Source organism: Tympanuchus pallidicinctus, unplaced genomic scaffold (assembly GCF_026119805.1).
Source record: "Tympanuchus pallidicinctus isolate F22 unplaced genomic scaffold, pur_lepc_1.0 scaffold3, whole genome shotgun sequence".
In the NCBI taxonomy this organism is placed as follows: Eukaryota; Metazoa; Chordata; class Aves; order Galliformes; family Phasianidae; genus Tympanuchus; species Tympanuchus pallidicinctus.
The window spans coordinates 13,352,759-13,380,722 of record NW_026294747.1 but is presented as its reverse complement, the minus strand read 5'-3'; the positions used below and the strand labels follow the sequence as shown (position 1 = coordinate 13,380,722).

The 27,964-nt window shown below is 42.8% G+C and overlaps 2 protein-coding genes across 2 annotated transcripts in view; both read left to right on the top strand.

Moving 5' to 3' along the window:
- The first annotated feature begins 369 nt into the window (after nucleotides 1-369).
- Nucleotides 370-24,819, top strand: TNNT3 (troponin T3, fast skeletal type). Its single transcript, XM_052695779.1, is given in 18 exon segments — nucleotides 370-418; nucleotides 421-531; nucleotides 1,322-1,336; nucleotides 1,851-1,865; nucleotides 2,654-2,668; nucleotides 3,474-3,488; nucleotides 6,641-6,655; nucleotides 8,586-8,597; nucleotides 10,129-10,146; nucleotides 15,158-15,176; nucleotides 16,037-16,082; nucleotides 16,897-17,013; nucleotides 17,324-17,401; nucleotides 17,655-17,768; nucleotides 17,956-18,065; nucleotides 18,878-18,968; nucleotides 19,658-19,698; nucleotides 24,421-24,819. Coding segments are annotated over 18 exon segments (915 nt in total). The 5' UTR covers nucleotides 370-384; the 3' UTR covers nucleotides 24,470-24,819.
- An 810-nt stretch (nucleotides 24,820-25,629) lies between these two features.
- Nucleotides 25,630-27,964, top strand: part of MRPL23 (mitochondrial ribosomal protein L23) — a 70,809-nt gene continuing 68,474 nt past the window's right edge. The window contains exons 1-3 of the mRNA XM_052695778.1: nucleotides 25,630-25,748; nucleotides 25,833-25,955; nucleotides 27,117-27,199. Coding sequence (XP_052551738.1) covers nucleotides 25,723-25,748; nucleotides 25,833-25,955; nucleotides 27,117-27,199 — 232 coding nt within the window. The 5' untranslated portion in view covers nucleotides 25,630-25,722. The remainder of the gene's footprint in view (nucleotides 25,749-25,832; nucleotides 25,956-27,116; nucleotides 27,200-27,964) is intronic.

Sequence of the window (27,964 nt, the reverse complement as noted above, 5' to 3'; positions counted from 1 at the left end):
CCCAGCTGCTGGGGCTTATGAAGAAAGTATGTGCCTTGGCCTTCCTCATCCCTTCCCATCATCACCTTAGCACTGAGAGGAATTGAAGTGTGGGAAAGGGGAGCAGGACACAGTCACTGTGTTGCCTATGGTTCCTACCTTTCCTCCAAAACCTCCCCTGCTGTAGTCTGATCCTCTCACTTGGTGCAGCTAATTTCTCATTCCTTCTCCTCCTTGCCCTTAGCAAATCCCTTATTGGGATTAAACTCTACCCTCTGGCCCGAGAGATTATTCAGTTTGTACATGAATGTGCCTCCCTCAATGCTTCTTTGCATTTTGTTCTCTGGTACTTCCCACCTAAAGCCCATAGGGAAGGTAATGCATATTTAAAACAAACGAGATCTGATGTGGCCAGTTAAATCAGGTTTATTCTTTATCCCCTCCCCCCTGTTCTGTGCAAGTACAACGTTGTCTTGTGGTTCCTAATGCTCTTGTCTTCCTTTGCATCCTGCTCTGTGACTCTTCCACTCACTAAAGGTCATCATGAGGAAGGTACGTGAGATGACTCCCAAATTCCCCTTGTACAGTGTGAGTTCAGATGTGGCCAAGACAACCAGAGATGTTAAGGGGAAACAGGAGCTGAAAATGGACATAGGAGTGCAGATTTAAACTTACAGCTGTTTTGGGTGCTGTTCTCCCATCATGTTTGTCTTGACACTTCATGTTTTGATGACACTGTATAGTAATTGTTGCATGAAAGCAAAGTGTCAGGGTGCTGGGAAACATAAAGCCCTTGTGCAGTTTGGATTCCCTGTGCTCTGAGAATGCGTGTGCCTCTTTGGGAGGCACAAATTTTTGGACCTCGTGTTGTGTTGGGCCAAGTGCTGGCCAACCTGTGGCTGTGCCCATGGCTGGTGTTCCCATGGCAGCCTTTCCTCATGTCCATTTCTTAGCTTTGATGCCTGTTGCGTAACAAAGCAACTGGCCATTCTATCTATATTACTTAGCATTAGAAATGATTAAAGATGGCTTTTGTCATGTTGGTATAAAGAGCTTCCTTGTCCTCTTGGTAATAAGTGCATACTTAATGCAGTAAGGTTCATTAAATACAAATGACATCGCATATAGCAGTGTAAATAGGGTTTATGCTCACAGTATCTCAGATTGCCTGCACCCTCAGTTTCAGTTGTGATTTTTGTATTTCTATTATTATATTTTCCCCCAATACTGTCTCAGAAATCCCCCACCCCCTCTGTTTTGTGCAAGTTCAAGGTTGTTTTGCAGTTCCTAACGCTCTTGTCTTCCTTTGCATCCTGCTCTGTGACTCTTCCACTCACTAAAGCGCATCATGAGGAAGGTATGTGAGATGACTCCCAAATTCCCATTGTTCAGAGTAAGCTCAGATGTGGCCAAAATGACCCAAGATGTTAAGGGGAAACAGAAGCTGAAAGCAGACATAGGAGTGCAGATTTAAACTTACAGCAACGTTGGGTTCTGTACTCCCGTCACGTTCTGTCTTGACTCTTAATGTCCTGATGATACTGTGTAGTAATTTCTGGATGAAAACAAAGCATCAAACTGCTGGGAAACCTAAAACAGTTGTTGGTATTAAGTGTATGCTTTATCCTATAATGTGCATTTAAGACACAGTGCTTATACTGCTGCTTAATTCAGGTTTGCATTCATATTTTCTCAGATTCCCTGTAACTTCAATTTCAGCAGTGATTTTTGTATCCGTTATATTACTTCCCCACAATGCTGTCTCAGAAATCCCCTCCCCTCTGTTTTGTATGGATGCAAGCTTGTTCTGAAGTTCCTAACTTTCTCATCTTCCTTTGCATCCTGCTCTGTGACTCTTCCACTCACTAAAGCACATCATGATGAAGGTATGTGAGATGATTCCTACATTCCAATTGATCAGAGTCAGCACTGATAGGGCCAAGAGGATGTGAGAAGTCAAAGGGAAATAGGAGCTGAAAACAGACATAGAAGAGCAGAATTGTGTGGGTTCTGTACTGCCTTCACAGTCTGTCTTGACACTTAATGTCCTAATAATGCTACAAAGTATTTTTTTGCATGAAAACAAAGTGTCAAGGTGCTGGGAAACAAAAAACTCCAAGGCAGCTTGTAAAGACATTCCTCTAGGGCTGGCTGTATCTCTTTGGGATGCACAACACCTTGGACCTCCATTTGTTGGGCCAAGTTGTGGCTGACCTGGGCTGTGCTCATGGCTGGTGTTCCCATGGCAGCCTTTCCTCATGCCCATTTCTTAGCTTTGATGTCTGTTGCATAATAAAGCAACTGGCAATGATTTCTATTTTATTTAGCTTTGCAAATGATTAAAGATGGCTTTTGTCATGTTTATATAAAGAACTGACTTGTCCTCTGTCTGTTGTCATTAAGTGCATGCGTTATCCAGTAATGCAATAATGTGCATTTAATACTAATGACATCCTATACAACAATGTGAATAGGATTTACGATCATAATTTGCCAGGTTCCCTGTAACCTCAATTTTAGCAGTGATTTTTGTATCCATGTTATATTACTTCCCCACAATGCTGTCTTAGAAATCCCCTCCCCTCTGTTTTGTATGGATGCCAGGTTGTCTTGCAGTTCCTAACTCTCTTGTCTTTCTTTGCATCCTGCTCTGTGACTCTTCCACTCACTAAAGGTCATCATGAGGAAGGTATGTGAGATAATCCCTAAATTCCTGCTGTTCACAGTAAGCTCAGATGTGGCAAAGAGCACATGAGATGTCAAAGGGAAACAGGAGCTGAAAATAGACATAGGAGTGCAGATTTAAACTTACAGCAACGTTGGGTTCTGTACTCCTGTCACTTCAAGTTTGGTCTTGACTCTCAATGTCCTTGTGATACTTTCCAGTAATTGTTGCCTAAAAACAAAATGTCAAAGTGTGAATCATGAAACTCCTAGGCAGCTTGAACACCCTGTGCTCCGAGGCTGCATGTGTCACTTTGGGAGGCACAAATTTTTGGACCTCATGTTGTGTTGGGCCAAGTGCTGGCCAACCTGTGGCTGTGCCCATGGCTGGTGTTCCCATGGCAGCCTTTCCTCATATCCATTTCTTAGCTTTGATGGTCTGTTGCATAACAAAGCAACTGGCCATTCTATCTATATTACTTAGCATTAGAAATGATTAAAGATGGCTTTTGTCATGTTGGTATAAAGTGCTTACTTGTCCTCTGTCTATTGGTAGTAAGTGCATGTTTTATCCAGTAATGCTGTGATGTGCTTTTAATTCAATTGGCATCTTATACAGCTGCTTATTTCAGGTTTATATTCTGAATTTCTCAGGTTCCCTGTACCCTCAATTTCAGTTGTGATTTTTGTATCTGCATTATTTTATTTCCCCCAATACTGTCTCAGAAATCCCCTCCCCTCTGTTTTGTATGGATGCGAGGTTGTCTTGCAGTTCCTAACACTCTTGTCTTTCTTTGCATCCTGCTCTGTGACTCTTCCACTCACTAAAGGTCATCATGAGGAAGGTACGTGAGATGACTCCCAAATTCCCCTTGTACAGAGTGAGTTCAGATGTGGCCAAGATGACCCAAGATGTTAAGGGGAAACAGGAGCTGAAAACATACATAGGGGTGCAGGATTGTGCCTTCAACTGTGTTGGGTTCTGTACTCCCTTCAAGCTTGGTCTTGACCCTTAATGTCCTGGTGATACTTTGTAGTAATCCTTACATAATAACAAAGTGTCAAGGTGCTGGGAAACTAAAACCCTTGAGCAGTATGGAAACCCTCTGCTCTGAAGCTGTGCGTCTCTTCGGGAGGCACAGTACCTTGAACGTCCTGTTTCATTGGGCCAAGTACCAGCCCTCCTACTGAGCTGCGCCTGGCTCATTTTCCTACAACAGCCTTTCCACTTACTCATTCCTTAGCTTTGGTACCTGTTGTGTGATAAAACAACTGGCCATTATTTCTATGTTATTTAGTTTTGCAAATGATTAAAGATGAAATTTTCTAGGCAGTCATCTCCTGGTATTAAGTGCAGCTTTATGCCACCAAAAAGCTGTAGGCTTCAGCTTGAAATTCCACTGTAAACCTGAGCAAGGTTTGGCAGTGTGAGACTGTGTGCTTTACCCAGAAATGCAGTAATGTGTATTTAAGACAAGTGACATCTGATACGACCACTGAAATCAAGTTTATGGTCACAATATCTCAGATTGTCTGCACCCTCAATTTCAGTAGTGATTTTTCCATCTGTATTAATTTATTTTCCCACAATACTGCCTCAGAAATCCTTTTCCCTTTGTTTTATGTGTGTGTAAGGCTGTCTTGCAGTTACTAACACTTCTGTCTTCCTTTGCATCCTTCTCTGTGACTCTTCCACTCACTAAAGGTCATCATGAGGAAGGTACATGAGATAACTCCCAAATTCCCCTTGTACAAAGTGAGTTCAGATGTGGCCAAGACGACCAGAGATGTTAAGGGGAAACAGGAGCTGAAAACAGACATAGGAGTGCAGATTTAAACGCACAGCTGTGTTGAGTGCTGTTCTCCCATCATGTTTGTCTTGACACTTCATGTTCTGATGACACTGTATAGTAATTGTTGCATGAAAGCAAAGTGTCAGGGTGCTGGGAAACATAAAGCCCTTGTGCAGTTTGGATTCCCTGTGCTCTGAGAATGCGTGTGCCTCTTTGGGAGGCACAAATTTTTGGACCTCGTGTTGTGTTGGGCTAAGTGCTGGCCAACCTGTGGCTGTGCCCATGGCTGGTGTTCCCATGGCAGCCTTTCCTCATGTCCATTTCTTAGCTTTGATGCCTGTTGTATGAAAAAGCAACTGGCAATGATTTCTGTGTTATTTAACTTTACGAATGGTTAAAGATAGCTTTCTCCATATTGATGCAATGGAATTTCTAAGCTATCATCAGACAATCGTAAGTGCAGCCTCATGCCACCAAAAAGCTGTTGGCTCCAGGTTGTAATTCTACTGTAATCCTGGGTGAGCTTTGGCAGTGTGAGACTGTGCTCTATCCAGAACTGCAGTAATGTGCGTTTAAGACAAATGACATCTGGTAAGGCCACTTAAATCAGCTTTACCTTCTTACTATCTCTACTAGTAGCCTCATTTTCAGTAGCACTTCTTTATTTTATCCTTATTATTCTATTTCCATGCAATATATTCTCAGACTTCCCCTCAATTTTGCATGCGTGCAAGTTTGTTATATGGGTGTTGTTCCTAATGCTCTTGTATTTCTTTGCATTTTGTTTTGTGACTCTTCCACCCACTAAAGCTCACACTCATGTGGAAGTTATGTGCTATCATTTGCAAATTCCTGTTTATGTCTGGAGCAGTAACATGTGCAGGAATTCTGGAGGTGGCCGAAGAGGAGAGGATGTGAAAATATCCTCTGCATGACTGCTGGGAGCTGCTTCACTCGTGTAGGACAAGCTATAATAAGTACTAATTGCTGTTCTGATCTAGCTGACAGCCTCCTGATAGCTCTCCTGGCTAGAAGGCAGGGGAACTGAACAAGATGTGAAGAGCATGTGTGTTTTATACTGAGCTAAGTGCTTTGTCCACACCAATGCCTTCCATAGCTTGAGAAGAGAATGTCCTGTACTGCATGCTTGTTAACGGAATGCATCAGTTTTTAGCTGTCACTATTGCAACAGTTTGTCTCTCCAGCAGTTGCATGCTGTGCTGGATTGGATTGGGTATTGCTTTTATTGCCCTTGCGCTCTGATTTCCTTAACTAGGCTGTGTGTGTGGACACCAGTTGGGGAAGGGATTGTGCCACATGTCACACACCATCACACCTGGTTTTCTAAGGGTCAGAACCAGTAACATCATTTTCGCTGCAATGTATTTATAGAAAGAAAAAAAAAAAAAAAAAGCACATTAAGAAAAAAAAAAATGTGGTTGTTTGCTTTTTTCCCCCCACCACTACACCACTATTGGTATTTTCATGGGTTAATATGCGTTTTGAGAACATGGGGATAGCAAGATTGCTATTGGGCTTGATTTTATAGTGTGTATTAAATGCCAGATCTGGCAAGGCAGAGTGTATGATTAGCAGAATGGTAATACAACATGCCCACCAGAGCATCTGCCCACCAGCCCAACTCCACTGACCTTTAAATGCCCCTCCCAGCCCCTCTGGATGCCCACACTTGATCTCATGAGCCTGAGAGCAGGAATGTGCTCTGTTCACTGCCCTGCACTGGTGTGCCCCATATAGATGGTGAAATCCTGGCTACTTGGGAAATAGGTGCCAGCTCCTCCAAGCCCACTGATTTCTGCAGGGGCTGGGATTTCTATGCACATGAATAAGGGCGAGTTGTCTGTGCCCTTCTCACATGTTCAAACCTACGGATCCTAATGGACCTGTCTTTAATACAAGTTAATCCATGTGCCAACTGACGGTACTTGATTTTTAACGTGACTGTGTCATTCACCTGCATCTCATCCCCCACACCCTCCCTCCTGCCACAATTTTCTGATCAAAATCCATTTCCCTTCATATTTCTCCTTTAATCTTATTAATGTCTTTTATGCCTTTAATCCCCTCCACCCTGGCTAAAAAACCTTGTAACTTGTTTGTTTCTTCTTTAATGATCCTCTCTTTAGTGCTTTAATTCTCTTATTTTTCTTTGCATCTCCTCACCTGCTACTTTCCTCTTAAAGAAGTCCATCATGCAGGTATGTGACTTCTGAATTCCTCTGCGTCAATGTGAAGGGTTATTGAGTGCTGGAGATCCAATTGCAATTGGCCATTTCACGATTGGGTTGTGCTCAGAAAAGGAACAAAGTGGAAACATCAAAAAAAATAAAATAAAATAAAATAAAAAAAAAGAGAGAGAGAGAAAAGCCTGCCAGTAACTCTGATATTATACTCAGGAATTCGAAGATGGTGGAAGGACCAGATAAAAGCACAAACATTAATGATGAACTGTAACTTCAGCTTCCTTACACCTTCCATCAGTAATATTTCCCTCTACCTTGTAATGAATAATTATGAGGACGAGCTAATTGATGCATGAAAATGTAATAACATTTCTGTAAACAGCATTCTAAAGTGTCAGCTGCAGCGATGGTCACTAAGTGGACTCAGAGACTTCCTTGGGCTGCCGACAGGAAAGTTACAAGGTTTTATTCTGTGGAAAAGCAGCAACTGAACTTGTAGCATCCTCTGCAGTGTGCAAGTGATTCTGTGCCATTTTGGGTAGCTTCCTGAGGCCAGTCACGTCTCAGTGCAGCCCATCCCAGATATTCCCCTTTGCTGTCTGTAAAGGGATACCAGCTCAGCTTCCTTCAGTGTCTGAGGCTGGGAGGGATGTCTGATTGATTTTGCATGACTGAATGCTTCAACAAGTGCGTGTGTGCTGCTTACCAGCTCCCTCCTATTCTCACATCCTACTCTTCCCATTTTAGCTATATTTGTTCATTCTCACCTGCTCCTAAATCTTTTCTGAGTGTGGCTTGCCCAAGCTGGGGCACCTTGCTGCCATACCAGCTTCTCTGCATGCTCTTCACCTTCTTCCCCTGCAGCCCCAAGCCAACTGAGCAGCTCCCCCAGCCCTGTGTGTTGGTCTTTAACACACTTAGCGGCTTGGAACCTGCACAAATTACTAATGAGATATGATTAAGTCAGGCCTTACCTACAGCCTTCCCTTGCCTTTTCCCTTGGAACTGTCTGTCTGTAACAGAGAGGAAGGTTTATAAAGGAGATATGAACACAGTGAGAGCCTCTGGCAGCTCTTCACAGTGCTCTGTTAGTATTTAGATTCTGTGCTATTAATGCTGCCTTTGTCTCACACATCTCTGCTGTTGTGTCCTAGGTCCTGCATGAGATCAGAGCTATTGCTGTTGTGTTTCTTGCCCTGTTTCTGTTGCTTTTCTTCACTGTGGTGTTTCCTATCTAACCAACAGTGCATGCAATACCTAAATCCCTATGTGTTAATCTGAGGCATTTCTGCACATAGGAATTTGAAGATGTTGAAACAAACCGCTCATGAAGGATCAATCCATCCCCTAAAATTCACTATCCCTGTAAGAAACAGAAAAAAGTACTTGTACCTGCACTGGCACCTTGCCAAAAGCTTAGGAGAAACTCTGTGTAGGCCTAAATATTTCCTTTTCTGTGGAGCTAAGCCCCAAATCTGCCAGTGGTGGATATCAGATGGGGCAGCTTCAGAGGGAAAAGGAAAGATGCACACAGAGCAAGACTTCCCCGCAGTCACTCTCATCCCCTCATACTTATACTCTCACAAAGGCATGCATACAGCTGAAACAGGTCGCACTGCACACTTGGGAAACTGTTTTATTTAAACTTAAGGGTCATGCTGTCCAGTATTTCTATATTTGCATGATTAAATGGCTGCAATCCATCAACATTCAAATTCCTTTTATCCTTCACTTCTATTACATCCCCTCCCTGTGTTCTTCACACTCCACTGTAAATGCTCTTCTCTTCCACACTTATTAACACTCTCCCTATACCCTAGTATGTAAAAGATACCTCTGTCAACCTGATCTTACCAAAGTTTGAGGTGATCCCTTCCTGAATAACTTCTAATTCTTTTATCTTCCTTTCGTATCCTTTTCCCCTGACACCTCCTACTAAATGAAGCCCCCCCTCCAGGTATGTGATTTAACTTCTAAACTCCCCAGTGCCTGCCTGCCTGCTGGGACAGCATGCATAGGAATTGAATACAAGGTGACAGGAGATGATAACCAAGCTGTTAATGATAACTTGCACCTTGCATGCATTTTGTATGTATATTTTTTGTTTCTCTTTTTTGGAAATGTTATTAAAAACTGGGCAACACATATGCTATTGTGAAAGGGTAGATCAGCAGAATGCATCTTTGTGGAATGGGTTAAATCTTGTGCTGTGATATGAGAAGAATGAATATTTCATCCTACAGTGAAAGCTTCGTTTCAAATCTCAGGGCAGAGTCTGACCCATTGACTAAACATAGGAAGCATAAAAGAGAGAGATTTTGCAGTTTTTTATGCCTGCTTTGCAAAATATTCAGTAGTGCATGCATGGCTGCAAATCAAAAGCTGTCCCTCAGATCTGCAGCGCTAATCAATTCTTGCCTTGCTGAATTTCGAGGAATGAATTGTAGACCTGCACAGACTTTAATCAACATTTTCTTCCTCTGAAGTAATCAATTTGAAAATCTCCATTGCAAATGGATGTGAAGCAGAGCAGTAAATTTAGACAACCATCCAGACCGTCTTCAAGGAAGAAAATGACATGGGCCATAGATCCATAACAGAGAACCGAGCTTCTCTGAAAGTTAGCTGAGTGCAGATGATGAGTTACAGCAGGTATTTCAGCAGGTTACTAAACACATCGTGTTAATCTGAATGGGCTGGAATGCTGCTGTAGAAAAGGATGGATCTGATAGTGCCTTGAAAGTGCTCTGTTCATGTGCATATTTCAAACCAAGGTAGACCTTGGTACACTGTGCTGTCAGATTGTGCTTTATGCATAAAATGCTCATAAGTGCTTTGTTTAAAGCATTGCACTGTTATCATAAATCATTTTCACTTGACCAAATTCTTTTCCTTTCCTGTGACTTCTGTTTACACGCTATTTCAAATGTAATTAACTTATTTTATCTCAGGTTTACTTCTCAATGTTATTTCCTTTTCCTCTCTCTACTTCTCCGCCCCTTTGGCTTGAAAGCTCTTTTGCTTTGTGGAATAACAGGTTTCTCGTTCTCATTCTCTTATTTTCCATTGCATCTTGTTCCATGACACTTCACACATGAAGTTCATGAGCCAGGTATGTGACATGACTTCTGATTTACTCTGTGTATTTGCAACACAGGCGTGAGTGTGTGTGAACAGGAGTCCTGGTCTGGTAGAAGAGAACAAAGCAAGAGAAACAAATATTAACCGTAACGATCCCTTTCAGCTTTCTTCTCCTTTAATCTCCCTACTTACTACTACTTTAACCTTACAGCATCTTTAACTCCCTACAGCCTCTCCAGATACCTTTTCTCTTTGCCTTAATTCACTAATCACTTCATCTTTTCCCCTCACACATTCCCTTGTTTCTTTCTCAGGCTTCCAAGAACTTTAAATATCTGTTCTGTTTTCTTCCTTTTTTCTTTCTTCCCATTTCCTGTCTTTCCATCGCTGCTCACACCATGACACAGAAGAAGCCCCTGAAGAAGGTATGTGATGATACCTCTAAAGACTCTCATCCTTTTTCTTTTTCAGAGCTGGGGAAACAGTGTTGAAAACACTGACCTTGTTCAAGAGCACAGGTAGTGTGGGAGGGAAGCAGCCTCTCTGGATGGCTTTGGACAAACTCGGAGAAAAGGGTTGTATGCTTGCTAGCCAAAAATGCTCCACAAAATAGGTACAGCAGTGTGGATCCTGTGGTCTTAGCTCCACTGCAGTGACCTCAGGCTCTTTGTTCTTTGGAACTTGTGGGTCAGCACATCCCCTTTATATACATAAATATGTATATATATATAAAGCCCTGACTAAGTAATGACCACGACATGTGGCTCAGCAGGGCTCAGGTCTTCTTCATGGCTGCTGCAGTTTATTGTCCTGGAAAGACAGAATTGAGAGACAAAAAGGTGAAAGAGTGAGTCCCTAGATGATGGTTCAGGGACTTGGATATTTTGCTCCCATTCACATGAAAGCTTCTAGTTGCTGTTTGGATGCAAGAAGACCCAATATTGTTGGATTTGGGTATGAGTCTGAATATGGAGCTATTGCTTTGTCCTTACTTCTACGTAACTAAAGCTGCTGCTTTCATAATAGACATTCAGGAAAGTCTACAGAAGATGGATATGTTTTGTTCCTGTTCCCATAACACCTGCCCTTGAGCTCCTTACAGGATGATGCTGGAGACCGGAGGCACAGTACTTCAGTATCAGATAGAAAAACAAAGTTTCTGTCAGGGGGAACAAAGATATTTGTTGAGTTCAGTTTACAGCTAGTTATTTCCAGGTGTGCTGGGCAATGTAGGGTGGAGTACATTACAGAACACACTTTTAACTGTTGGGAACCATTAAATGAATAATACAAATCTGTACTTACATAACTGGTTCATGATTTGGCATTTTCCTAGTGGGATGAGATACCATACCAAGCACAATTGTGTCTGGCTAAAACGCCTTGCAAATGTACTGCAGCTTACTATTGCCTTGTATTTACGTACGGCTGTTGTAAAGAGCTAGACACCCTTCTCTCTTTGTTTCTTCTTTTCATTCGATCTCCAGAGAGCCCCAGGTGCCCAGTGTAGTGGGAAGGGAACAGGGATGGCTGCTTTTAGGACAACAGTGCTGGTTGTGGATTGACTACTCTGCTTCTTTTCTTTTGCTTTTATCCTTCTATCTACAGCTGACGAAGAAGGCGGATACTATGATGGTAGCTCGCTGTTGTCTTAGGACAACAAAGTCATCTTTCTAACATCTCACCCTTTTTTGTTTGTTTGTTTTTTGTTTCTCACCTGATTTTAAACTCAGGAACTGGGCCAAAACCTCACTGCCGCAAAGAATCACTCACTGTGTATATCCAGTCACTCTTGGGAACTCTGTACATCCCCACTAGGGTAGCAGGTGGTGAAACCCAAGACCTAGAAACTTGTTCTGTTTTTTTCAGATAAATCCCATGTATCAAATCTTTCATTATCATAACCTTTCAATCCAAATAATTAGTCAAGCCTCTCTTAAATTCCATTGGCATGATTAAAAATGGAGCTTGGCCTTGTGTGGATATGCCTCCCTCATCCACCCTTGAAGGTCAAGCTCTTCAGGCTGGAATATGCAGGTATTTAAATTTCTGCTCCAACCACACACTTAAAATGGTCCTTAGCACTGAACATACAAATAAATTTATTCAGACTGATGGAACAAATCATTTGCTGCTTAAAACAGTAAATTTTTAAAAATCTGGTTAAATAGGCCCTGGAACACATAGATAGAAATGAGAATCTTGAAAGAACCAAATCTATGAAGGGACAGTTTTGCTCTGGTATGCGGGCAAGTAACTCCAGCCCCCCAGAGCAAAATCAGTTTAGAGGTATAGGAAGACTCTCGTGGACTTCAAAAAACCTTTGACATAGCTAAGTTGTGTTCTGATTGCCTCAACCCCTAGATTGTTTGGCCAGATGTTTCCAAAGACAAAGCCCAACACCACTGGGAACGATTTTTCTTTTTCTGTGATTTCTTGTTTTGGTTTTGTTTTTCACTTTGTTCGTTTAAATTTTCTTGTTCACTTTTCAGGGTTTTATTTTTCATTTTTTAATTCTAGGGATATCCTCTGAGGACCTTTCAGAGCCTCTCACAACACTTTTCACTTCAAAATGGGATCTTTTCCTCTTTCTTTCTCTCCTTTTTCTTCCCTCTTACTTTTTTAATAGCATACTGTTTTTCAAGGACACACTGTGGGTTAGAGATGTTGTTTCTCAGCAGTGGGGCAAAGGAGGGTGTTTAGGAATTTCTGACTGAAGCAAAGGCAGGTCAGATGGATTTTCATAAAGAGGACTGTGGTGGGAATATCTCACAGACTGAGCAGGAGAATGTTTACTGTGCTGTGTGTTGTCTTTGAACCAACTCTTTTGGAAACCAGAAATTCAGAGACTCTACCTCTAATCACCATGTCAGTGAACTTGGATTTCCAGTGGTTCTTGCCTTCTTTAGGCAGGAATGTGTATGGGGATTTTGTCACAAAATTTTGTCACATTTTGCCCTATGCTCCGTGGGCAGAATGAGCACAAGATCAATCAAAATCCACCACCAAGGACAGGAATTTGCTACGAAAATTCCTGTGTATCAATAAATTTTGGCCCAGTTCCTTGACTCTCTCATGAAAGATGGGGTATCTCCAAAGAAATCACATCTCTGAGCTCCTTTTGTTGCATTCAGTATGGACCATGCTGGATCATGCACTGCAAAGGACATCTTAATTACTGCTCATTTTTAAATAAATACTTTTGTTTCTTCATTTTCCCCTTTTCTGGTTTTCTGGAGGCACCTTTAAATATCCTAACTACACCTTTTTTTTTTTCAAGAAAACTAATCAACCTTTTATTCATACATTTATTTATTTTTGACAATTGTTTGTTGGTTTGATTACATTGAAAATGCTGATTTGGTGGAAGCTGAAGCCAAATTCACCCAGTCATTGACAGACAGATGTCAATCCTGGCACTCAAGGTCAACAAACAAAATCCATCATTTCCTCTCCTCTTTTTTCTCTCTGAAGTGTTACTAACTGACAGCCTTAAGTTAAACAGGAGTGTTTATGAGAATTACCTGGCTATGTCACGAGGGAAGGGAATCCTGTGTGAATTAACATCACTGTTAGACTGGTTAACCATGACTACTTCCACTGTCCAGCTTGAAGAACAAAAATAGAACCATGTAACCTATGTTTTAATAAGCTCACTGGCTATTTGAAAAGCAAAATGATTTGAAAAAATAACTGGAGAAGCACAGAAGTACATTTTTGCCTATTTTTCTTCAGGAGTGATTTGTGGCTTCCTTTATAGAAGTGCTCTCAATCTTTTCTAATTACATGTTGTGTATTTTATTAGCACTGCTCTGGCATTTACAGGCCTCTGCTGAAATATGTTTTAGTAGGCAATGTTCTTATAGTAAGTGAGGAAAATGCCTACCTCAGAAATTTCATTTCTGAAATTGATATGTGAGAGAAAAGAAAGCTTTGCTTCTGATCTCCTTTATTCATCACTCACATCTTTTCTCATAATTATCCCAGTTTCTCATTTTCAGTCACTTCCTCCATCTCTGATTATCCAATATCCTTGCAAGCATCTCCACTAAATATTTTCTAGTATCAGTTTTTGATATTTTCTCCCTCATTATTATTGATTTTTTTAATTCTCTGTTTCCATTTCTATTCACAGTTTCCCCAGTCAGTCCCAAAGTGGATGCAAATGAGCACTTGACAAAATTAATACTATATAGTATAATGTAATATATTATATTCTATTAGGTATTATAATATCTTTCTCTGTCTTGATACGGATAACCAGGCATTCACTCCTGAGGGAAGCAGGTTTCATTTTTCCTTTACAAAGCCACCTGTTTTTACCAGGTTTAATAGGCTGTGAGCTTTTTACCTCTGTTCCTCCCACTGAACCAACACAGGGAAAGTCTTGTACAGCAAAATCCAGCATCCCTGAAAGTTCAAACGTAGCATGTGGTTATGAAAGTCAATCTGAGCCTCTGTGAGACTGGGCCAGAATAAATATGTAAGTTTAATTCACTTCTATTTGTGAGAATAACAGTGCTGAACTTATTGGCATTAGACTTGGGCTAATATCTAAAGTATAAAAGGCATAGCAGAGAGGGGGATTGATCACAAGCACAGATGTTAAGCAAGAAACTCCTAAAGACAGCACGTTTCTGAGAGCCAGGAAAAGGCAACTTGTTGCAGGGAGACACCTCTGACTGCCAGCCTCTGTGATGGCTTAGCCCTCCTTACAGGGTATTACATCTTCCCTGGAGATGCAAAGATTATTTCCATTACCACTCATGGAAATTTTGCTCACTAAGAGAGGATGGTCTTTCCAAGCTGGGTTTGATGGGCACCACATGGTACAGAAAAAGGAACATTCTCCTCATGGCATCAAGATATCTCCAAGATATGTGTCTTAAGCTGTCTTAGGAGCCCGTGGGCACAGAGAAAATACAGGGCATCAGCCTTTTTTTCCCTCCTGGCCTCCATGTGAGGCCTTTAATTTAAATCAACCAAGCCTATTTTATCAGTGACTCCATTACAAATCCAAGCTAACTTCAGTGAATGAAGGGCTGATTGAAACAGGCAATGTTTTCCTCCACCTGAATGCCCAGCTGTCCTCCTTAGAAGTCGGTCAGGACATTTTGAGAAAAATAGTTCATCATTTACATGAAATCATTTACTGCCTTCCAGATGCTACGTTTGGGACTTTTATACAATCTCTTGATTCTTTTCTGCCAAATTCTGTTTTAAGGATAAAAACAGATTCACTCCCAGCAGAAGGGGTATGTGAGCCTGCATATTTCTTTTGGAAGTGTTTGTGATTTAACCAGTTTCTTTGGGATGTTTCCCCTAAGATTGAATTTCCCTTCCCTCCTTTTACTTTAGCAGCTGGCATGATCTCTGTTGTTCTAACTGTTCTCCTTCTTTTTCCCTTCCTGTTTTGCTCCATGTTTCCAAATACAGAGGAGAAGCCCAAAATAAAGTAAGTATGAAGGGTAGTGAAACCTTGTGATCGTATTTCTGATCCAGCAGAAGCCTGCAGTGTCTGTTACACAAATGGCCATCAGAAAACTTTGTACAACCCTCCCCTCATGCAGTTCTCTGTGTGCCTTTCCAGGACGTTTGCTCCTGCCAGGGGACACCTTAGCAACAGTTACCGGCCAGAGTCTTCAAACCAGTTCATCATAGAGTTGGGGAAGTGACAAACTGTCCATGTCCCACAACTTCCAATGGAAATGAGGTGTCTTGACAGTAAACTCTTTGTGAAAGCATGTAGCTGGGAGCAACTCTGATTGCTGACTGCTGGAGGAATGGCAAACATTAAGCTGGGCTGGCTAGAGCTTAACTATGTTTTCCTAAAGATTACATGGCTCTGGGTTCCAGCATCTTCCCTTTCCCACTCTGCTAAATGCCCAGAACAAGAGTGCATGGATGACAACCTTGTGGGCCACTGTGTTTCTGTCTAGTAGGGAATGGCCATAGATTTGGGGAATGGAAGGCATTTTCACAGATGACTTCCTGTTTTACACAAGCCTCCATGAAGTTCAAGGGTCTCTAGTGGTCTCTGGACTTGTTTTCAGTTAACATGCTGTTTCACAGCTCTGCATCTCCATTAACATCTCTCTTTGTCAGCATCATTCTCAAGGGCAGATCAGTTCAGAACATGCCTATTTTCTAACATGAAAATCCTTTTGTTCTCTCTTTTCTCTCTTCTCTGTCTTTTCTCACTTTTTTTTTTCCCCCTTTTATTTCCCCTTTCTGTTTTCCCTTTGTCTTTTTATTATTCCTTTTCCTATTCCTTCCCTTCTCTTCCCTTTCCATTTTGATTTTGTCTCTCTGCAGGCTAACTGCTCCTAAAATACCGGAGGGTGAGAAAGTAGATTTTGATGTGAGTATTCCTGAGGCTGTATGTGTTTGCTTGTCAGTACCTGAGCTGTATGTATGTGCAAAACCACGTAACTCCATCTGTATTGAATATAACTGAAGGTACTGTCCAGGACAGAATGAATGCTTGCTGGTGTTTTCCATTAAAGGCTACCCTCTCCTCTTTGAAGGTCTATGGATACATTTGTGGCTAATATGGCCAAGACAAACTCTTTATTACTTGTTTGTTTGTTTGTTTGTTCTTACTTCTTGAATGTTTGGAGCAAAAGGAGCAAGAGGCTTAGGATCTCTAAGATCCCCCGTAGCACTGCTACAAATGATCCAAAAGTTACTGAGAAGTTTGAAATAAAGCAGGTCTGTGCTCATCTGTTGCTGAGAAACTCCACCTGAAATGACAGCAAAAGATTAACAACAGAGATTCAAATACTTTCCTAGAAAGTTGACATGTAATTGAAAAACTTCTGGTATTGAGAATCCCTGCAGAAATGTCTGCCTTACTCAAAAATGCAAGGGCATTTTTAGGTAAGGTTCGCATCCCAGTACTTTGGCTGAACTTTGTACATAGGAGGATACTAAGCCAAGCTAATGATAAAACTCTATGCAGTGAAATAGAAGTTGTGGATTCTGTTCCCTTCTGGGTTTCTGACCACCACCTGGGTTGGTCTCTGACCTGCACCAACACATACTGAATCCAGCCCACAGATAACTGCAACACTTTCTGCTTTTGTTTCTGTATGTGTTGGCAGAGCGCTGGGAGTCTCCAGGCTGTGTGCCTAGTGTACTACAGGCTTACTGAAAGCTTTTCACTGCTCTTCTAGGACATCCAAAAGAAGAGGCAGAACAAAGACCTGATTGAACTGCAAGCTTTGATTGACAGCCACTTCGAAGCCAGGCGTAAGGAAGAAGAAGAGCTGGTTGCCCTTAAGGAGAGGATTGTGAGTCCTTGTATTGCTCATCAGCGGTGCTAGATGACAGAAAGATGAGAATTTAAACCATTGATCTTGTTACTTTGGTAGTGTTGCCATGCACAGGAATGATTCACGTCACCCCCAGATTGCTTGTTCTCACGTCTGTTTTCTCACTCATCTCCATTTTACACCTGGTATTTGCACATCAGTCCCATCCTGCACATCCTGGCAAGGGAGCCGACGGCTCACTGTGTACCAAAGCTCTTGGTGGTGGGGACTGCAAGAGGCAAGTGAAGCCACATGGCTGAGTTCAAGCCTTTGTCACTGCTTCTTGCAGGAGAAGCGCAGAGCTGAGAGAGCAGAGCAACAGAGAATTCGGGCTGAGAAGGAGAAGGAGCGTCAAGCACGGCTTGCGGTAAGCATCCTCATGTCTCTTTTTGTTTCAGCATCTAGGTGGAGGAGATTTCTAGAGATGGAAAGAAACTACAGGTTCTGTCTATCTCAGTCCACAGAAGAGATGACCATCCTCTTAAAGCAAGGGTGGGACATGAGAGTTGCCAGTATTCACATGTATTTTACCTGATCACACTCCCTGTAGTAACACAGGTTGCTAGAGAAACTGAGCATCTCTCCTAAAGTAACTTGCTTCTTTGTCTTGCACTCTGCAGGAGGAAAAGGCACGGAGAGAGGAAGAAGATGCCAAGAGAAAAGCTGAGGATGATCTTAAGAAGAAGAAGGCTCTATCCTCTATGGGTGCCTCATACAGCAGCTATCTGGCAAAGGTAAATGCACAGATCAAGTGTTAAACCACTGGGTTGTCAAGAAAGAGTCTGTATTATAAGTTGAGAAAAAAAATTGACTTTCCTTCTTATGGATTCCTAGCAACTTGTCCTACATGCTCTGTTAATGAACTTATTTTGTTCAGCCTGCGTTTCTGCAGTCTGACATGAGTTGATGTTTTGAAAATAGGCTGATCAGAAGAGAGGGAAGAAGCAAACAGCTAGAGAGACAAAGAAGAAGATCCTGGCAGAGAGGCGCAAGCCCTTGAACATTGACCATCTTAATGAAGACAAGCTGAGGTAACATGCTTACCCTCACTTACTGTAATGTAATCCATTGAAATTTGGACTTACTGTCCTGGGGTCCTCTCTAGCAAAAGAGTGAGGGAGAGGAGGAGGCTTTCCTTGAAATTCTTCAAGGGACAATATCAACTTCTGCTTTTCCTTGGTCTGAAGAACAGAGGCGAAAACGAGACATGAGATATTTTTGAAATGGCCTGTCAGTCCCATTTAGAATGTCAACCAGTGCACTAGGCACAAACTTTAAACCCAAATCTGAAGTAAGATAAACAAGCTCACAGATTGATTTTTACTATCACAGTGTACCCGGGGTAGTTAGAGCTGCTAAGTTATGAGTAAGAATACCACTGAGGCTGGAGGCTTGGGAGCTGAGTGCTCAGGTGCAAAGCAGTCTTCACTTGATGGCCTGGACTGTACACAGTGGAGTTTAACTTTGGCCCTAAAGCAGATGCAATTGTACAATAGAAGCTGCCGTGCTCATCTCCAAGGCATTCAGACATTCTTCCTTTTCATCTAATTCCCCTGGACTCTTCTTTATCCTTACAAGTTAAGGGGAAAATTAAATCTGGCAGAAGCATATTAGTGATGGGTACATGCAAAAGTAGAAGGCTAAAAGATTCTCATCTGAGGAAGTGTGACCTTGACTAACTTTCAGAGTTAAGTAGCTTTCAGAGGCCAGAAGAAGTTGGCAGGATAACGCATGAATGGAACTGAACAAAATGTAAAATGCCTCACTAATAGTGATGTGAAAACTGCAGAAAATACATGATGTGATGTGTTTCTCCTCTTGCCCTTTCTCTATAAACACATAGGGACAAGGCGAAGGAACTGTGGGACTGGTTATACCAGCTGCAGACTGAAAAGTATGACTTTACTGAGCAAATAAAGAGGAAAAAATATGAGGTGAGTGGAAAAACCATTTTTCTACTGATACCAGCTCCAAAACACTAAAATCTCCAAGAATTCTCTAGCAAAAGCTACACAATGGCAAAATCATTTGATTCTTCAGTGACTTTTTGGAATATTTAAGCAGAAATGCACCTGGAACTATAATCCCCCTGAAGTACTTGGACTGGATTTCACATTTTAGGCTGAAATTTCATAGATGATCCTCAAGGCTTTCAGTGCCCTCTTGGAAGGCCTCTTTCAGTGCCCTCAGTGTCGGTGGAAAAATGCACCTATTCAAGCACACTTTGTTTATTCTTGTTTGTCTTCTAGGTAACTGTGGTACAAAAAAATCAGAGTCTCAATTCACTCATTCACTCATTTCCATCACAAAGTAATGTTTTTAAGTGTCTTTGATTTCACACTTGAATGTATTAAGTTTTATACCTGTCCCAGACAGAATCCCTGTGAACTGAGTTCTCTGGAGTTACTGAAACCTTTCTCCAGACAGGAGCATCTGACTGCATTGTCAAATGGTAACATAAAGTGGATAGGTTTCCTTCACAACATGTTATCTACACCAGGTTTCAGTGGCTGAGAAATCCTACTGGTTCACTCTGTCTTGCTCTACTTTTAACTCCCAATTACGTAGGCACTCACTGACAGGGAATGAGCAACACCAATGTAATTATCTCAATCTCTCTTAGATTTTAACAGTACGTTGCAGGCTGCAGGAGCTTTCCAAGTAGTAAGTACGATGAACTTGTCTGTGTAACAGCAGCAGCAAAGGCTACCAAATGCATGAGCCTGCAGCATGGTCAGAGGTCAGTGCCGGACAGAAACTGGCACTTGGCTCCAAGTGCAGAGGGAAAAAGAAAAATGCATCTTGTGTGACTTCCTTCACTTCCTTTTTCTCTCCCTTTGTGCTCTTTGAAGTCGAAGTAATTTAGGAGAAGAGTCAGGATCTCACAGGGTTGTAGCTGAAGAACTGAGCATTTGGCCCACTCAGTTCATCTCTACAAATAATTCTCTGTCCAAACCTCTGCTTTTAGCTGTGTGCAGGAATCAACACACCTGAGATAGAAGCAAAAGCTTAGGGATGCACAAGAAGCATCCTGAACCCCATAGAAAAGAATGGTATGGAGTGTGGGAAGGTTCTTCACCTCGTGGCTTAATGGCTACCCAGATCCCAAATACTGAAGAGGGTTGGCTTAAGGATAACAGGTCATCTGAATGTTCAACAGCAGGAAATAAGGCAGTGGCAGGGGTGTTGTACATGTTATGGTAATGAAGACTCTATGCAGACAAATGGAAGGTAGTCGATAAGGAAAATCAAGGCCATGGAGTGCAAATAATGGCAAAGTAGAAGGAAAATGCACAGCTGAGGTGTTAGAATTGGGAGATTCTAAGGGAAGGAAGTGAGGAGAAAGGTAAGTGAAAACTGCAAAGAGAATGAGGGAGAGATGAGTGAGGATGAAAGGGAGAGATGAAGGAAGGAATGGGAACACACAGGAATGGAGCTGTTCTTTGGCTGTAGAATCTGTTGCTCTTTGGTGCTTCCTTGGAGAGTGAGTGTAATAGTCACTATGGCAAGGTTGTCAGTGAAGGTAAGTCTTAAGTCCTTGGGTCAACCTGAAGAGAGAGCTGGTTTTCCTCCACACTTGTGAAAAACAGCCAGTTACCACAAACAGTTTAAACTGCTGCAGCAGATATTAAAAATTCCACGAGTAAGTACAAAAGCAGCTGACGAGCTGCTCTTTCCTTCCTTGTATTGTCCTGTTCCTGCTAATGTTTCAGTCTCTTATTTTGTCTGTTTGCCATGGAAAGGCACAACCCAGGAAATATCAATCCAGTTGTTGGGCCAACCTGAATGTATGACTTTTTACTTTTGTTCTGCACGAGGGGAATATCAAACACTGCTTTAAATATTCAAATGCTGGGTCACTGGTTCTTGGACATGCAGAGGCAGTGGAAAACTTTGAAGCATACAGAAGCAGGAGCAAAATGTATGATTTTTCTACATGAGAAAAGCTAGGTAGAACCTTGACTTAGTTACAAATGAGATGGTGAGGAGGCAAAAGAGGACTCTCTGTCACACTCTCATTCTCTGGGGCTTTTCCACTGCACTGGAGGTCCTGGGATTTCAGTAATGAGTCCAGGCCTATGGGCCAGGATTATGATGCTAAGGCAGGCCAGAATGTGCTTACGCTGCAAAAGGTAGGTGTTTGCTTTCCACGCATCATGTTGAATTCTAAGTCTACCCATGGCAAAGCAAAGTTAGACAACATCTTGTCAGACAGATGCTCCAATGGCTTGCAGTCACCAACAGAGCTTGGGAAGATGTTCAGAGCCCCTGCTCCAACCTTCTCCTCTGTGGTTGTTCAAGCTCTCCTCAATATTGCCATCTTCAGCATCTTTAAAATTAGATGAGTAGCTCTAATTAAATGAGTGACTAAGCAGGCGGTGCCTTCTGCAGGCTTCTCACCTCCTGCTCTGCCAGCTAACAAAGATGTTCTGGTAGAACATATGGACTCCACTCCTGATGTCCCCATCCAAAGCTCATGTTTTTCCTAACATGTAGGAGTAGAGAAAGAGTGAGAAGGTGAGATCAACTCATACCTCATGGGGTGAGGCCATGAAAGAGCATTCCAGTTGGTCAGAGCGACGCTTGTTCCAGTTCATCTGCCTGCAGTTTGACTTGTGAGTTTATGGTAGATCAATTTGTATGGATAGGGACTTTACTAGAAAGGACTATAAAATTCTAGCTCTTCTTTCCCTTGAAATGTGAAATTGGCTTAAAGATTTATCACCAAGGAGTAACGTTTCTCTCCTTTAGGAAAGAGTAAGCTTTTATCTCAAAGGAGGTATTAATCCCTATCACAGGCACCTGTGATACACAGTTCCCAGCACTTCAGCAGGTAAAAGTCTCCTCTCTGTGGTGGAACAAAGTTTCTTTATCCCTAAAAACCCTAGTCATGTGTGTTGTTTTCAGATTGTCACTCTCAGGAACCGGATTGATCAGGCTCAGAAACAGTAAGTACCCATATCCCCTTCCAAGCCCCTGGCTGGGGATATCCTCTAAGTGTTCAAAGTAGTCACTTCAGCCTCAACAACAACATTTTCTTGTTGCAATGAAATGAGGCTAAAGATGGAAGGATAACTCCCATTCTGCCTCACGCTGAGAAAATGAAGGGCAAAATGAAGTGAACATAACAGCTAAATAAAAATCACATTTCTTCATGCCATGCCTGCACAGTTTCCATCTGCTAATTCCTGGGATTTTCAAACTCCTGATTGAGATGCTTTGAATACACAAGGAGATCTAAATATCTTGTTTACGAAGGGTAAACAAGTGACTGCTAAGAATGGTGTGTAACAAAACTAACATCACAGGATTGTACTGTTACAAGTTCTTTTCACTCATCTCTCTCCTCCCGCTTTCCTTCTTCATATGACTTCTATTTAATCTGATTTTTCTGAGTCTCATGTCTTTAACTATTTTACATGTTTGCAGTGAACTTGTGGGAGACTAGGGCTAGAAGAAACCTGGAAGCTAGAGCATGTAGAAAAGTAACGGACATAGAAGAGGAGCTGCAGAGAAGCAAGGCAGAACTCTGCACTGATGGGATGTGGTCTTCTTAGTGCTTCCTAACCTAAGCAAAGCAACATCAGGATGAAATGCTGGTCTGTGAGGACATCTTTGGCCGATAGGAGTGACAGGCACTGCCTCCCCACCTCACCGCATAACCTTGCCTTATCAGACGAACATAGCACTGGGAGCTCAGTTGTCTGTAGGTGCCAAACATAAGACTGGATCTCCCTGCGGTATTTTCTGTACAGAGCTGTAGACTGATAAACCGCAACAGAATGTGCACCTGCAGAAAGGTGCAGTGGTTTGCTGCTCTTTTGAGGGATACTGCAACCTGTACTAATAACTCATAACTGTTCCCCAAAAGATATGATACATTCTCAGCACAATATTTGAAAAGGTTGCACCAGGAAGTCCACAGCTCATGAGATTTCTTTGTATTTGAATTTCTATCCAAAACAGACTGTAACATTCCGAAGCAATGTCTGCTGGTGTGTTATACGAGGATCAAGTGATCCTATTGCTTCAGATTTTTATTAAGTCTCCTTAAGCACATTCTAAAGGTTAGGCATAACATCAAACACTACAGGCGTTTGTGGAGATAAAAGGGCTCTGCCTTCATTTGAGGAGCTATAGAGTTCCTATACTGGATTTTGAACCCGTGGGGAAGTTGGCAAAAGCAACACAAAGATGAATTTAACAGAAGCAGAAATCTTTCAACTGTCTCTCATGCAAAAGTTCATTTTTCAAATAGGTCAAGTCTAAGTTGGTCTTAAGGTAAAGTATCCACTATATGTACTGTCTGTGTCACTGTGTTACATCATTCTATAAACACAGCTAGCATTCTTGAACAGATGGGGCAGTGCTACAAAAATCTGCCCAGATATGTCTTCCTCATCTTTCTCCACTCTGAAGAAATCAGTGGTTCTGAAGCAGGTATCTTTAAGGACAGCAAAGCCCTACTACGCTGTGCCTGCTCCCAACCCCACGTTCTTCCAAGTCAAAGATGTGCTTCAATTTTGCATGTGCTTTGGGTTCAAGAAGCAGCTTCACTGTCCTGTGTGTGTGAGATGGGTTTGGTGGTATGCTGTGCGCCAAAAGCCAAGATTTTACCAATGGGAGCCAGTACAGAATCTAACCCAACTAACTTCATACCTGGTCCCTCTGTGGCTCCAGGTGTGCCAGTTTCTCAGTCAGAAGGTAAGTGGCTTGCATGCAGGATTGTTCCTCTGTATGCAAGAAGATAATGTTTGGAGAGAACTTGCTTTGTGTGGGGACTGTAGCTGGACTGCTCCCATGTACAACATGAGCAAGATTGGAATATTGGGAGGCCTAAAAACTTTGAATTCTTTTGGAGACTTGCTCTAAGAAAGAAGTTATTCTGCTTGTGCTAGAGCGAAATAGTTCTAGTTGTGTTTAAATTACCGTTCAACCTGTTATCTTAGTTACCAGATAGCTAGGACTGGGGAACTCAACAAGAGCTCCCTGATGAGAAGAAAATTTTATTTAGAAACACATTCAAATCCAGATCAAAGCAGATCTGAATTCAGAAGACTTCAAATGTGTGGCAGGATAGTCTTGTTGCTTAGTTCTAAGATTGGTTGGACTTCTGTCCAGTTAATGCAGGAATCTGGAAGGGTCCACCTCTTCCAGGAATGCACATCCTGGCATTTTGCTAAGACTCAGAAATAGAAAATCTTTCCACAACATCCACAATGTTTTTCTCGGGATGTGCTCGATAATGGGTGTGCCCAGCATGTGAAAAGCAAAAGCAGCTCCATACTAATCTGAGAGTCAGAAGTAGAGTGTAGAGTGTAGGGCAGTAGAATGCCCTACTGCTTCCTTCAAACTGACATGTTTTCCTTGCCTTTTGTATTGCAGCAGCAAGAAGGCAGGAGCCAAAGGCAAGGTTGGCGGGCGCTGGAAATAAAGAACCAGGCAGAATGGCCCTTAGTGATGTGCCGAAACCCTGCTGGTCTCTTCCTTCTTCATTCACAAACCACTTGTGTTCCCGTGCCTCAGCGATAACTAAAATTGCAACATCAGCCTGGGTTGGCTATTGCTGCTGCTTTTCTTCTTCCTGGAAGGGTCTGGTGGCTTCCTCTGTCAACAGGAAGCAGGTTCCCTTTGGAAATGGGGAGACTCCTTGCTGGCATCTTCAATTCCTGCTGAGCATGTCCTTTATCCTCCTGACACCAGCCCTACGCTGTCCTGTAGATTGCTGTGTACAAATCTCTGGATTTTGTAAATAAAGCGCAACCAGTACCTACTTCAACAACAGTTGAATGATGTTTTGTATTTTACTTAATGGAAATTAAGGGTTAAACCAAATGTTTATCTAGTAATATTTGACCTGACTCTGCAAATGGGAATGAGGGAATGAGGTTCAATATCATTAACCAAGAACCAGGATTCAGGGCCAGATTTACAGCCTCCATGCAGGCAGATAAGAAAACCCAGCTCTGTTTTGAGGGAGTTCATAATCTATGTGCCTGTCTGGAATCCAAATGCAGTCGAAGCAGACTTAAAAATGTGAGTGATGAAAGGAATCAAAGGCTTGGGTGTGGGGAAATGAATTCACAGAAGTAGAAGCTTTCAGCACATGGCATTTCTTAAATGCAGATGTGGCAGCACAGCAACAGAGCACTTTTAACTCAAATATTACGCTGAAATGTTTATTGAGGCAGTTAATCAACATATAGTATTGAAATCCAATGAAGAGACACAGAACAGCTGCTAACAAACGTGGGTTCTGAGCTGTTGTGTTGAGCTGCTTTCCTCACCAGCCTCGGAGGCACTTCACTGGAAGGAAGCCTTCCAGAGATTTCCCACCTGGTTTCCTACCAAGCTTTTAGTGCCAGCTTTTCCACTATTCCCAGTTCTCTGGCTAGTATAAATGAGCCTGCTTATGGTCATCCCTGCGATGACCCTGTGAACCTTAGCGATTCTATGATTCTACCGTAAGAGCTGGCCTCCAACTCGCAACCGTCCTCCCTCCAGGGCCGGGCTTGTGAACGAGCCCCGCTGTGGCTGTAGAGGGCAGCCTTGAGAGGAGCGCAAACGTAGAAGCGCAGAATTCCACCCTGTCACTGCTCCTCCGCGCCAGCAGGGGGCGCCAGCGGCGGCGTTCTCCTCGCGTTACGCCGCTCTGTGGTCGCAGCACTTCCGGGCCGGACGGCGGCCATGGCGGCGGGCGGCAGGAAGGCCGTGTGAGCAGGCTGGGCGGTGCGGGGATGGGGTTAGCGGTGCAGTAATGCCGCTTGGTTGCTTATCGGGCCTTCTTCTCCCCTCAGGTACCCCTTGTTCCAGCTGGGCGGCCCCCAGCTGCGGATTTTCCGCCCCAACTTCTACATGTTAGCGGTGCGGCCCGGCGTGCCGCAGCCCGAGGACACCGTGCAGTTCCGCGTCTCCATGGAGTGAGTGCGGGCGGAGGGCGGCATGTCGGCCCAGGGAGCGAACGGCTCCCCGTCTGCTTTGTCCGACCTGCTGCTCTTTACGTACCTGTGGGGATGAGGGTGAGGGACTGGAAAGAGCGGTCCTTGAGAGCAGCCCTGCGGAGAAGGACCTGGGGGTCTTGGTAGATGAAAAGCTTAACGTGAGCCAGCAGTGTGCTCTTGCAGCTAGGAAAGCAAATGGGATCCTGGGCTTCATTAGAGGAGGGGTGGCCAGCAGGGACAGGGAGGTGATTGTCCTCCTCTGCTCTGCTCTTGTGAGGCCCCATCTGGAGTACTGTGTCCAGGTCTGGAGCCCCCAGTACAAGAAAGACAGGGAGCTGTTGGAGAGGGTCCAGAGGAGGGCCACAGAGATGATCAGGGGACTGGATCACCTCCCCTACAAAGACAGGCTGAGGGAGCTGAGCTTGTTCAGCCTGGAGAAAAGAAGGCTGCTGGGTGACCTCATTGCAGCCTTTCCGTACCTAAAGGGAGCCTACAAACAGGAGGGGAATCAATTCTTTGGAAGGGTAGATAACTGCAGGACAAGGGAAATGGTTTGAAGTTGAGGAAGGGAAAATTTAGGTTGGATGTCAGGGGGAAGTCCTTTACAGAGAGAGTGATGAGGTGCTGGAACAGGCTGCCCAGAGAGGTTGTGGATCCCCATCCTTGGAAGTGTTGAAGGCCAGGTTGAATGGGGCCCTGGGCAGCCTGGTCTAGTATAAATGTGGAGGTTGGTAGCCCTGCATGTGGCAGGGGGGATGGAGATTCACGATCCTTGAGGTCCCTTCCAACCCTGGCCATTCTGTGATTCTGATGGGGCTGAAGGGCCTTCTGCGTGCCAGAGCTTCCAAGGCAGAATGCAGAACATCCCGCACATTTTTACTGCTGAGGCTACAGAGAATAAAGTGTTTACAGCCACTACAGTTTATGGTTATGAGTTGCTTCAGTGGTATATGATTTATGTTGAGTTTATACTCCTGTGCAGTGAATCTACCTTGGTTTGGTTAAAGGGGAAGCCAAATTTATCCCTCTGTCTGTTTGGAGTTTAGTTAAATATTTATACTTCTGCTTTTTTCTTTCCCTGTAGTTAAATATTCATATTTCTGCTTCTTTCTTCCCCCAAAATACTGTCTCCTTGCTTAGAATGACAAAAGTGGATATCAAGAATTACCTTGAGAAAATCTATAATGTGCCAGTAGCTGCTGTGAGGACCAGGATACAGTATGGTAAGTGCAGTTGAACAATTTAAAGGGGTGGTTACAGTTTCCTTGCTCATCTGTATATTTCTTCCTTAAAATAAGTATGTGCCACTTCATATGTACCTCTTCACATTTGAATGCTTTGTTTAGATTAGAACATCAGCTTTTTCATTTAAAAACTTAATTTAAAAAGACTTAAAAATCTTGACTGATTTTCTGACCCGTACCAAATGCTTTGGTACCATTTCTTTGTGAAGACCAGCGGGTGTTTCACTCACTTCAGAAGGAGCTGCTTTGCGAGTTTACCTGACTTGTAGAGAGGAGGTGTTATGGTCTGACAAAGGCCAGAGTGTGTAGAGGGAAAAAATACTCAATTAGACAAGTAGATAATATCAGAAACACACCTTTACAATTTTTTTTCCCCTTGTAGTTACCACATTTCTGCTGTAGATTTGTACGTATCCACTTATTGTGTTTCTTCACTATGCTGCACTTGTACCAAAACAAAACAAAAAAACCCAACCCCACAAAGAAACAAAGTGTTCAAAAGACCAACTTCTTAAAAAACAAAAAACAAAAACACCAAAAGCAAAAAAACAGCCAAAAAACATCCCTAGTTTTGCTGAACTCACACATGGTGCACTCTTCTCCAATTGAGCTAGGCTGGGATTGTGTACAATCCCATTCACATATGAATGCTTCCTTTCGCAGAGCATCTCTGAATGTATTTTGTATGCTGTACAAAGTCAGGAACACCATTTTTATGTCAGGCATGTTTTTGATCAGCAGGTA